This window comes from Conger conger, chromosome 2, assembly GCF_963514075.1.
Source record: "Conger conger chromosome 2, fConCon1.1, whole genome shotgun sequence".
NCBI lineage: Eukaryota > Metazoa > Chordata > Actinopteri > Anguilliformes > Congridae > Conger > Conger conger.
Genome location: NC_083761.1, coordinates 82507856 through 82520041, shown reverse-complemented (window position 1 = coordinate 82520041; position 12186 = coordinate 82507856). Strand labels below are relative to the sequence as shown.

Here is a 12186-nt window from a genome sequence, read left to right as displayed (position 1 = left end):
ATTTTAAACGCCTCGGCTCCGCCAAAGAAGAAGGTACTCTACGCGAACATCAAATCCACACAGCCGTCAGGCAAGCTCTCCTTCACCCCGGCACGGCAGATACGGAGCGGTGGGCCGCAGGATCGAGCGTAATCCAGGGGGCGGGAATCCCTCGGGGGGTCCGCGGTGAACTCAGTAACACTGAGACATTTCTGAGAGCAACGTACGGTAAAGTCACAGAGTCGACTGCTTGCCTCAGGGGAGGGCTATAATGTGTAAGTGAGAGGATGTTTATCACAGTGAAATGGGTAACAGGGCGGACGTTTGGCCCAGGGGCAGGGCGGTGCGGGGCTTACCTTGCTGCGGGCCATCCTGAAGAGACACAGCAGCAGCAGGTAGAGGGGGTACACCACCATGCAGCTGACGAGCCCCACAGCTAACGTCTCCCCACTGACCGTGGCCAGCCTGGACACCGCCGCAGAGCTGAAACACCAGCACAGCCCCTCAGAGACAGGGCTGCTACCGTCTCACCTCCTGTCCTGAACGCTTATTCAATAAAACTCACTCACTCACTCACTCACTCACACACACACTCACTCACCCACCCACCCACCCACTCACTCACACACTCACTCACTCACTCACTCACACACTCACTCACTCACTCACTCACTCACACTCACTCACTCACTCACTCACTCACTCACCCACCCACTCACTCACACTCACTCACCCACCCACCCACCCACTCACTCACACACTCACTCACTCACTCACTCACACACTCACTCACTCACTCACTCACACACTCACTCACTCACTCACTCACTCACACTCACTCACTCACTCACTCACTCACTCACTCACACACTCACTCACTCACTCACTCACACACTCACACACTCACTCACTCACTCACTCACTCACACACTCACTCACTCACTCACTCACACACTCACACACTCACTCACACACTCACACACTCACTCACTCACTCACTCACTCACTCACTCACACACTCACTCACTCACACACACTCACTCACACACACACACACACACACACACACACACACACACTCACACACTCACTCACACACACTCACACACACACACATACACACACATACACACTCACACATAGTATCTTATTGTCAGGAATCTGCAGAAAGCTGGTATCATTTTCGTATTTTTTTAACACACATTTTAAACCACAAATGGCTATGCCATAATTCTCACTGGTAAACAGAAAATCAAGACTTTTTGCACCACAGCAATGATATGCTTACATTCACTGGTCCTCTCTCAGACAGCCATTACACAGAATTATTCATGAACTTTCCCTTTTTTGCATTCAGACCAACATTGCATCCATTCCAATAGCTGGGTGTTTATTTCCTTACATGCAATTAGGACACAGGAAACGTAAGAACCAGCTATTCATCCTATCCAGCCTGGCCTTGACCACCAGCAGTGCATCTGCTTCCAATGTGCTTCAACAGCACCATTACATAACATAACATTCACAGCACAGAACAGCTTCATTTCGCCTGTACTCTCTTACAGTACGGTAGTATAGTTATTTAGCTGACGCTTTTATCCAAAGCCACTTGCAGTTGATTTGACTGAAAGCAAGGTGGGGTTCAGGCTCCACAGTTTCACTGGGGTTTGATCCACCAACCTTCGGGGTGCCAGTCAAGCAACTTAGCCACAAGACCAGTGGTCCTCACTCCTGGTCCGGAGAGCCGCAGGGTGTGCTGGCTTTCGTTGTTACTCAGCACTTAACTGATCGATTAAAGCAGTCGATTACACGGTTAACTCACCTGGCCTGGTTTCTTGGGTCTGAATTAAGATTGCTGATATTAAGGCGAAAAACAAAAAACCTGCACACCCCCGCGGCTCTCCAGGACCAGGAGTGAGGACCACTGCACACCCTGCGGCTCTCCAGGACCAGGAGTGAGGACCCCAGCACACCCTGCGGCTCTCCAGGACCAAGAGTGAGGACCCCAGCACACCCTGCGGCTCTCCAGGACCAGGAGTGAGGCCCACCGCACGAGGCTACAGCGGAAGCAGACTGAGCGCGCCCGCCCCGGCCCCCCTGATTGGCCGTACCTCCGGGCCCGGTCCACCACGGTGGCGTACCACACGGCGTTGGCCAGCAGGCAGAGGTGCAGCAGCACGGCGCAGCAGGTCGCCCTCTGCAGGCGGGAGAAGGGACTGCGGGAGGCCGCTCCCACAGGGACAGCCAGATGTGGCTCTCGGACACCGACCGCTGCAGCTCCCAGGAGAGCAGGCGTGGCAACTGCCTCAACTCCGCCTCCGCTGAGAGAGGGAGAGAGGGAGAGAGAGAGGGAGGGAGAGAGAGGGAGAGAGGGAGAGAGGGGGAGAGGGAGGGAGAGAGAGAGAGAGAGAGAGGGAGAGAGAGAGGGAGAGAGAGAGGGATAGAGAGGGAGAGAGGGGGAGAGGGAGAGGGAGGGAGAGAGGGAGAGAGGGGGAGAGGGAGGGAGGGAGAGGGGGAAAGAGAGAGGGGGAGGGATAGAGAGGGAGAGAGAGAGAGAAGGAGAGAGAGAGGGAGAGGGAGAGAGAGAGGGGGAGGGAGAGGGAGGGAGAGAGAGGGAGAGAGAGAAGGAGAGAGAGAGGGAGAGGGAGAGAGAGAGAGAGGAGAGAGAGAGAGGGAGGGATATAGAGGGAGAGGGAGAGAGAGAGAGGGAGCGAGAGAGGGGGAGAGAGAGGGAGGGAGAGGGAGGGAGAGGGAGGGGAAAGAGGGGGAGAGAGAGGGAGGGAGGAGAGGGAGGGAGAGCGAGGGAGAGGGGGGGAAAGAGAGAGGGGGGAGAGACATAACATAATGTAACATAACATAATGAGACATGACTCTGGATGTGACACGTTGTGTTATGTTGCCCCTCAGAGTGACAGTGATGTGAGACCAGATGAATGCACCTGAGGCAATGGGCCTTGTTTTGTAAAGCTTTGTTTCGTGAAAACACTAAAAGAGGCTTTTTTTTATGATCAAAATAAAAAGTACATTCTTTCAGACAACTGACCTTTCCAAGGCTCAAACACATTATTATTTTTATTGAAGTCTTGGAAAGAGGTCTTGACACTAAAATCAACAACAAAAGGCCAATATTTCATTTCAGACACAATGTTATGTCTCTGTACTTTCTGGTTTTATTGTGTTAGTTCATCATGACTCAGTAAATATATTACCAAATGTACTTAGTCTACCAATAGCAGCCCTGACTAACAGCCCTGCTGGAAAAAAACAGCTCAAGAAAGGTTTTGAGACACCTGGCAGCTGGTTGACCAGTTCAGACCAGCTCCATACTCAACATGGTTTGACCAGCTCAAGCTATGCTTTGAAGCAGCTGGTAGCCGGTCATTTCAAGCTGCTCTTGGCTGTATTTTACATCAGGGAGATCCAGATGTGCCTGTGCGTGACCGATCGTCACGAAACTTACCGGAAGCTTCCACCTCGATCTCCACCCGTCCGTCCGTTTCCTCGTTGTCGACAGACAGCCACTCCTCCACCAGGAAGTAGTAGGAGCTTCCGCTCTGCAGGTCCTTCACCAACACGTACTGCAGCTGCCAGGCAGGGCTGAGGCCTGCGGGCGGAGGGGACAGGCACCCTTCTGTCAGGCCCTGGATCCCACCTGGACACTGACTCCACACTGACTCCACACTGACTCCACACTGACTCCACACTGACTCCACACTGTCTCCACACTGACTCCACACTGACTCCACACTGACTGCACACTGACTGCACACTGACTCCACACTGACTCCACACCGACTCCACACTGACTCCACACTGACTGCACTCTGACTCCACACCGACTCCACACTGTCTCCACTCCGACTCCACACTGACTCCACACTGACTCCACACTGTCTCCACACTGACTGCACACTGACTGCACTCTGACTCTACCCATTGACACTTCACATTCACATGACATTACAGGCATTTGGCAGATGCTCTTTTCCAGAGCATAACTATAGCCACCCGACAAGTAAACGCTTACCCAAAGACACATATTACTCTCTACCAACACAGCTCAACACTATGACCCTTTCACCCAAGAGAACCAAACACTGAGACCCTTTCTCCAACAGAACCAAACACCGAGACCCTTTCTCCAAGAGAACCAAACACTGAGACCCTTTCACCAACAGAACCCAACACTATGACCCTTCCCCCAACAAAACCCAACATTATGACCCTTTCTCCAAACAGAACCCAACACTATGACCCTTTCCCCAATAAAACCCATCACTGTGAACCAGTTTCTACTAACAGAAACCAACACTATTAACATTTCCCCAACAGAACCCAACACTATGACCCTTCCCCCAACAGAACCCAACACTATTAACATTTCCCCAACAGAACCCAACACTATGACCCTTCCCCCAACAGAACCCAACACTATGACTCTTTCCCCCAACAGAACCCAACACTATGACCCTTTCCCCCACCAGAACCCAACACCATGACCCTTTCCCCCACCAGAACCCAACACTATGACCCTTTCCCCCAACAGAACCCAACACTATGACCCTTTCCCCCACCAGAACCCAACACTATGACCCTTTCCCCCACCAGAACCCAACACTATGACCCTTCCCCCAACAGAACCCAACACTATGACCCTTTCCCCCACCAGAACCCAACACTATGACCCTTTCCCCCACCAGAACCCAACACTATGACCCTTTCCCCCACCAGAACCCAACACTATGACCCTTTCCCCCACCAGAACCCAACATGCTGACCCTTCCCCCAACAGAACCCAACACTATGACCCAGTTTCCCCCACCAGAACCCAACATGCTGACCCTTCCCCCAACAGAACCCAACACTATGACCCAGTTTCCCCCACCAGAACCCAACACTATGACCCTTTCCCCCACCAGAACCCAACACCATGACCCAGTTTCCCCCACCAGAACCCAACACCATGACCCAGTTTCCCCCACCAGAACCCAACACTATGACCCTTTCCCCCACCAGAACCCAACACAGCGAGGCGTTTGCGGCGGGCGTACCCTTGTTGTCGTGCCAGATGCGGATCTTGCACACGCTGCCCAGGCTGGTGTCGGTGGCGATGTGGAAGATGTCCAGGCTGTTCCGGGCGAAGGCCCCGCTGCTGTCCAGATGTCGGTGCCCGCTGCGGCTCTCCCTGCCGTACAGACTGACGCCCACGTGGGCCGTCGTGCCTGGGGAGGGGAGGGGAGGGGAGCGGGAACATTTAATCTACAGCAGGTGTCCTCCAGAGCCACAGGGTCTGCTGGTTTCCACTCTTACTCAGCCCTTAATTGGCCAATTTCAGCAGGTTCATTGCGCAGTTAAGCTCTCCTGTTGGGTCTGAGTCGGTTGATGTCAGGTGAGAAGTGACCTTCCTGGACCAGGGTTGGGATCTCTGTCTCATGGTAACAACACGATCTAGCTTTCAGGCAAACTAAGCAGTAGGTACACACTTTAGTGGCAGGAAAAGGCGAGCATTGCTGGACTGAATCGGCCTGTTCGTCATGATGTTATGTTATGTTAGCGTGACACATACATGCTCATGCGTGTCACTCATAACACCCGAGAATACACCCTGCAATTAAATGCTCTACCAGGTGTTATTATTCAGGGTCAGCTGATGTTCATGAATATCCAATCACTCCCCAAGTAATTCTGAGTAATCCAACCACACATTTAACATCCAAGCCGAGTACGGGTCTCTGGGCGTTTCAGTGTAAATAATGACTAACTCACTGCAAGGAGATCTGCAGTTACTTCTGCCTCTGGGCAGGAAATGGAATAGCATCACTGCGTTATCTGTTATTATTTAGCAGAATTATCTGTAATTTTAAGCAGCTCTCTTGGGCTCTCTTCCTTGAATATCAATTAGAGAAAAACACACAACTCCAGATTTTTTCCCCCTTCCTCAAGCTGCTTAGCAAGTGCCAAGTGAGTGAAGTAATGTGCTCTTGTGGTAAAAAAAAAAAAAAATCAAGCGTTTGGTCTCACCCTCGCATGACAGTATAAACGGAGAAAGACAAAACAAAGAGAGAGCAGTTGCAACTGAAACATTAGTGTTGATTAATTCCTTCAGCTTGGCCTGCTTCAGTTTCAACTCCACGCCCCCTCCCTCCCAGTCCACTGCTGTGAGCCAGCTGGACCTCTAACACCCTCACCCCACACCCCACACTCTGAGAACCCCATGGACCTCTAACGCCCTCACCCCACACCCTGAGAGGCCCATGGACCTCTAACACCCTCACCCCACACCCTGAGAACCCCGTGGACCTCAAACACCCTCACCCCACCCCACACCCTGAGAGCTCCATGGACCTCTAACAGCCTCACCCCACACCCTGAGGGCCCCATGGACCTCTAACAGCCTCACCCCACACCCTGAGAACCCCATGGACCTCAAACACCTCACCCCACACCCTGAGAACCCCATGGACCTCAAACACCCTCACCCCACACCCTGAGAACCCCGTGGACCTCAAACACCCTCACCCCACCCCACACCCTGAGAGCTCCATGGACCTCTAACAGCCTCACCCCACACCCTGAGAACCCCATGGACCTCTAACAGCCTCACCCCACACCCTGAGAACCCCATGGACCTCTAACAGCCTCACCCCACACCCTGAGGGCCCCATGGACCTCTAACAGCCTCACCCCACACCCTGAGAACCCCATGGACCTCTAACAGCCTCACCCCACACCCTGAGAACCCCATGGACCTCTAAACGCCTCACCCCACACCCTGAGAACTCCATGGACCTCTAACAGCCTCACCCCACACCATGAGAGCCCCATGGACCTCTAACGCCCTCACCCCACCCCACACCATGAGAGCTCCATGGACCTCTAACAGCCTCACCCCACACTCTGAGGGCCCCATGGACCTCTAACAGCCTCACCCCACACCCTGAGAGCTCCATGGACCTCTAACGCCCTCACCCCACCCCACACCATGAGAGCTCCATGGACCTCTAACAGCCTCACCCCACACTCTGAGGGCCCCATGGACCTCTAACAGCCTCACCCCACACCCTGAGGGCCCCATGGACCTCTAACAGCCTCACCCCACCCCCTGAGGGCCCCATGGACCTCAAACAGCCTCACCCCACACCCTGAGAGCCCCATGGACCTCTAACGCCTCACCCCACCCCACACCCTGAGAGCCCCATGGACCTCTAACGCCCTCACCCCACACCCTGAGAGCCCCATGGACCTCAAACAGCCTCACCCCACACCCTGAGAGCTCCATGGACCTCAAACACCCTCACCCCACCCCACACCCTGAGAACCCCATGGACCTCAAACACCCTCACCCCACACCCTGAGAACCCCATGGACCTCAAACACCCCACACCACACCCTGAGAGCCCCATGGACCTCTAACGCCCTCACCCCACCCCACACCCTGAGAACCCCATGGACCTCTAACACCCTCACACCACCCCACACCCTGTGAGCTCCATGGACCTCTAACACCCTCACCCCACACCCTGAGGGCCCCATGGACCTCAAACACCCTCACCCCACACCCTGAGAACCCCATGGACCTCAAACACCCCACACCACACCCTGAGAGCCCCATGGACCTCAAACACCTCACCCCACACCCCGAGAGCCCCATGGACCTCAAACACCTCACCCCACACCCTGAGAGCCCCATGGACCTCAAACAGCCTCACCCCACACCCTGAGAGCTCCATGGACCTCAAACACCCTCACCCCACCCCACACCCTGAGAACCCCATGGACCTCAAACACCCTCACCCCATACCCTGAGAGCTCCATGGACCTCTAACACCCTCACCCCACACCCTGAGAGTCCCATGGACCTCAAACACCTCACCCCACACCCTGAGAGCCCCATGGACCTCTAACACCCTCACCCCACACCCCACACCCTGAGAGCTCCATGGACCTCTAACACCCTCACCCCACACCCAACACCCTGAGAGCTCCATGGACCTCAAACACCCCACACCACACCCCACACCCTGAGGGCCCCATGGACCTCTAACACCCTCACACCACACCCCACCCTGAGGGCCCCATGGACCTCAAACACCCCACACCACACCCCACACCCTGAGAGCTCCATGGACCTCTAACGCCCTCACCCCACCCCACACCCTGAGGGCCCCATGGACCTCTAACGCCCTCACCCCACACCCTGAGAACCCCATGGACCTCAAACAGCCTCACCCCACCCCACACCCTGAGAACCCCATGGACCTCTAACGCCCTCACCCCACACCCTGAGAGCCACCTGGCCTTGCGTGGCAGCCAATCGCCGTTGGTGTATGAGTGCGTGTATGACTGGGTGAATGAGAAGCGTCATTTGTACAGCGCTTTGGATAAAGGCGCTATATAAATGGCAACCATTTACCCCGGCGGTCGCCCCCAGCCCCCCCCCCCTCCCCCCGACGGGGACGCACCTGCACCGCGGGCCCAGCCGGTCTTCACCTGCAGCTCGTACTTGAACAGGCCGTCCTTCCCGCACAGCGGCACCGTGGCCGCCCGCCGCAGCTCCAGCTGGTCCAGCCGGTGCAAGATGGCCGCCGCCACGGCGTAGCAGACCAGCCCCACCGCGCAGGTGAGCAGCACCACCAGACTGAGCCCGGACGAGCGCTTCTGAGAGGGGCGGAGAGAGGGGGGCAGGGAACGCGTGAGTGTGTGTGTGTGTGTGTGTGTGTGTGTGTGAGAGAGTGTGTGTGTGTGTGTGTGTGAGAGAGTGCGTGTGTGCGTGTGAGTGTGTGTGTGTGTGTGTGAGTGTGTGTGCGTGTGAGTGTGTGTGAGTGTGTGAGTGTGTGTGTCTGTGTGTGTGTGTGTGTGTGTGTGTGTGTGAGAGAGTGTGTGTGTGTGTGTGTGTGAGAGAGTGCGTGTGTGCGTGTGAGTGTGTGTGTGTGAGTGTGTGTGCGCGTGAGTGTGTGAGTGTGTGTGTCTGTGTGTGTGTGTGTGTGTGTGTGTGTGTGTGTGAGTGCGTGCGTGCGTGCGTGCGTGCGTGCGTGTGTGTGTGTGTGTGTGAGTGTGTGTGTGTGTGTGTGTGTGTGTGTGAGTGTGAGAGAGTGCATGTGTGTGCGTGTGAGGTATACAGGTACGTAATGGTGTGTAGATATACTTGTATACACAGGTGTATAAAGGCATACAGGTATACAGGTGTGTCCAGGTGTATACACAGGTGTATAAAGGAAAACAGGTGTGTACAGGTGTATACACAGGTGTATAAAGGTATACAGGTATGTCCAGGAGTATACACAGGTGTATAAAGGTATACAGGTGTGTCCAGGTGTATACACAGGTGTGTAAAGGTATACAGGTGTGTAAAGGGTGTGTAAAGGTACACAGGTGTGTAAAGGTATACAGGTGTATACACAGGTGTGTCCAGGTACACAGGTGTGTAAAGGTATACAGGTGTGTCCAGGTGCACTCACAGGGACGATGAACTGCACGGCCTCCGGCGGGACGAACAGGCTGGCGGCGAAGGAGGTGAGGTGCTGCGTGACGCAGACGGCGCGCGCGGGCGTGGTGTCGGCCAGGGGCAGCATGCCGTCGGTGCGCCACAGCCTCTCGCTCTCGCTGAAGTACTGGCACAGCGAGGAGAACACGCCCACCTCCAGCCCCACGCCGGGGGAGCCCGCCTCGCACCCCGTCGTCACGTTCACGTAGTAGTCCAGCGTGGTGTCGTGTGACCTGCGGGGGAGAGGCCGGGCCGCGTCAGGAGACGCACGCACGCACGCACGCACGCACGCACGCCGCCGGGCAACCAAATGCGCCGTCACCGTTTTGGGTTCAAATACGTTTTTTTTCCCACGCGAACGCCTTCTGGTCCTCTTGGTTTGCTCCTCTGCGCCACGTGAGATCAGTCGAGCACAGAAGAGTATTTGAACCCAAAACGTTGACATATTTGACACAGGTCTGCTGGCAACGGGGCAGTAGATGATGTGTGCACTCTGAGAGAAACCCCGGAAACATTAGGCAGACGGTATGGTACTATTAAACTGGGAATGTTTCCCAAACTCCCTCATTATGCGTGTCACAATAACATAACCCCACAAGCTGTGGCTATAGGGATGCTAGAGACAGAGTGGGAACTATGTTACCTCCTCCAGTTTTAAAATGGAGAGATCTTGGTGCTACCATAGAGCGAGAGGAGAACCATGTTTTTCATTTCCAGTGTCAACTGAGAACCTCTTGGTGTTGCCACAGAGAGAACTGTGCCTATGTTGTCTCCACTGGCTCCAGTTGAGGAGCACTTAGTGTTACCGTGGAGACCAGGCGGGACCTATGTTATCTCCTACAGCTTCTGCTGAAGAGCTCTTGGTGTAACTATTGAACTAGAGAACAATTGAGGAGAACCTAGGTTGGGTTTGTGTTTCCGCCAAGACAGAGCTGGGTGTACTGCATATTGTCTCCACCAACCCAACCTAGGTTGTCCCTTAGCTCTACGGTAGCACTTGGTGTTACTGTGGAGACTGAGCGGGTCTTATGTTATCTCCTGCAGGTTCAGCCGAGGGGCTCTGGGTCATACTGTGGAGACTGAGCGGGTCTTATGTTATCTCCTGCAGGCTCAGCCGTGGGGCTCTGGGTCATACTGTGGAGACTGAGCGGGTCTTATGTTATCTCCTGCAGGTTCAACCGAGGGGCTCTGGGTCATACTGTGGAGACTGAGCGGGTCTTATGTTATCTCCTCCAGGCTCAGCCAAGGGGCTCTGGGTCATACCGTGGAGACTGAGCGGGTCTTATGTTATCTTCTGCAGGCTCAGCCAAGGGGCTCTGGGTCATACTGTGGAGGCTGAGAGCGGTACTGTGTTATCTCCTGCAAGTTCAACCGAGGGGCTCTGGGACTTACTGTGGAGAAACGAAGAAGGTGTAGAGCTTGTGGTCCAAGCCATTGAGCATGCTCAGGCTGATGTGTTTCCTCTGGCTGCAGTTGTACTCGTTGGGCCAGGCGGAGTCGTGCAGGTAGGCGTCGATGGAGGGGTCCTCCTCAGTCTCCTCAGCGCCATCTGCAGGACCGAGGGTTGCAGTGCATTATGGGCCTGAGCTCACTATGTCCTCAGAGATTGGGCTGCAACCTCAGACCTGGAGCTGCAACCCCATACCTAGAGCTACAACCTCAGACCTAGAGCTACAAAGACCTAGAGCTGCAACCCCATACCTAGAGCTACAACCCCAGACCTATAGCTACAACCCCAGACCTATTGCTACAACCCATGAGTACTTTCTGTTTGACTAAGAAATTCACGCATTCAAAGGTCCATGTTAGTCAGGAAACAGATTAGAAGTCTGGATGCAAGGATCACAATCATGTTTACTTCAGCTATGATAAACTGTTGATGGTAACATGATTTAATTATGACCTTGGAATTACAAGGTTCTGTCGGCATTCTGAGTGGTTTTCAGATGTTGAGCTTCAAAAGCTTTCACGTCCTAACACAGCAAAAGATCTTAGATCAAAATGGCAGACACCCAAAAAGTACTCTGAACGCACAATATCAAAATCCTATGAAATTGCCCTATGAAAAACATACTTATGACACAAACTCATTCATGTCAGTTAGAACCTTAGACCTTATCTAAGGTCGTGTAATGTGTCTGGGCAAAATGTCCAATGTTTGCGAAGCCAAAATGGTCACAAGAACACTCGAGACACAGACTACGCTGTGCTCAGCGTTCCCTCTCTCAGACAGCGCCGCCCCCCCCTGCTGGCGCGGAGGTCCCTTACCGTCGAGCGGGCTGAAGGACAGCTGCACGTGCAGGCCGGCGTGGCGGTTGGTGTTGCCGGCGGCGACCTTCACGATGACGGAGCTGCAGTGGCTGACGTTGGTGGCCCCCGCCAGCACCCGCTCGGGGGCGCCGCCCGCCCCGCTGCTGTTGGCCATCGTCACGGTGATCGCCTGGCTGTCGCCCAGCCGGGCGATGGGGATCTGCGTGCCGTTCTCCGTCTGGAACTCCATGGAGGCCACCTCGGTGGAGACGGTGTAGTTGCTGACGTAGTTGAAGGGGAAGGGGTTGGACTCCACCTGGAAGAGGAGCTGCACCACGCGCGCCACGTCGCCCAGGCTGCCGTTGAAGGCGGGCGGGATGCTGAAGAGGCAGTCGCCGCCGTCCCGGGTGCACAGCAGGCTCTGCGGGTCGGCCCGCTTGCCCGTGGCGGCCATCTTGGTGCAGCGCAGCACC

General features: G+C 54.9%; 1 protein-coding gene across 1 annotated transcript in view; it reads right to left on the bottom strand.

The window, feature by feature from the left end:
• Positions 1-12186, bottom strand: part of pkd1a (polycystic kidney disease 1a) — a 124491-nt gene that overhangs the window by 11674 nt on the left and 100631 nt on the right. The window contains 9 exon segments of the mRNA XM_061230567.1: positions 336-462; positions 2091-2202; positions 2205-2300; positions 3440-3583; positions 5031-5201; positions 8442-8634; positions 9438-9696; positions 10856-11012; positions 11732-12186. The exon segment at positions 11732-12186 is cut by the window's right edge and continues 169 nt beyond it. Of these exon segments, the coding sequence (XP_061086551.1) occupies positions 336-462; positions 2091-2202; positions 2205-2300; positions 3440-3583; positions 5031-5201; positions 8442-8634; positions 9438-9696; positions 10856-11012; positions 11732-12186 (1714 nt within the window).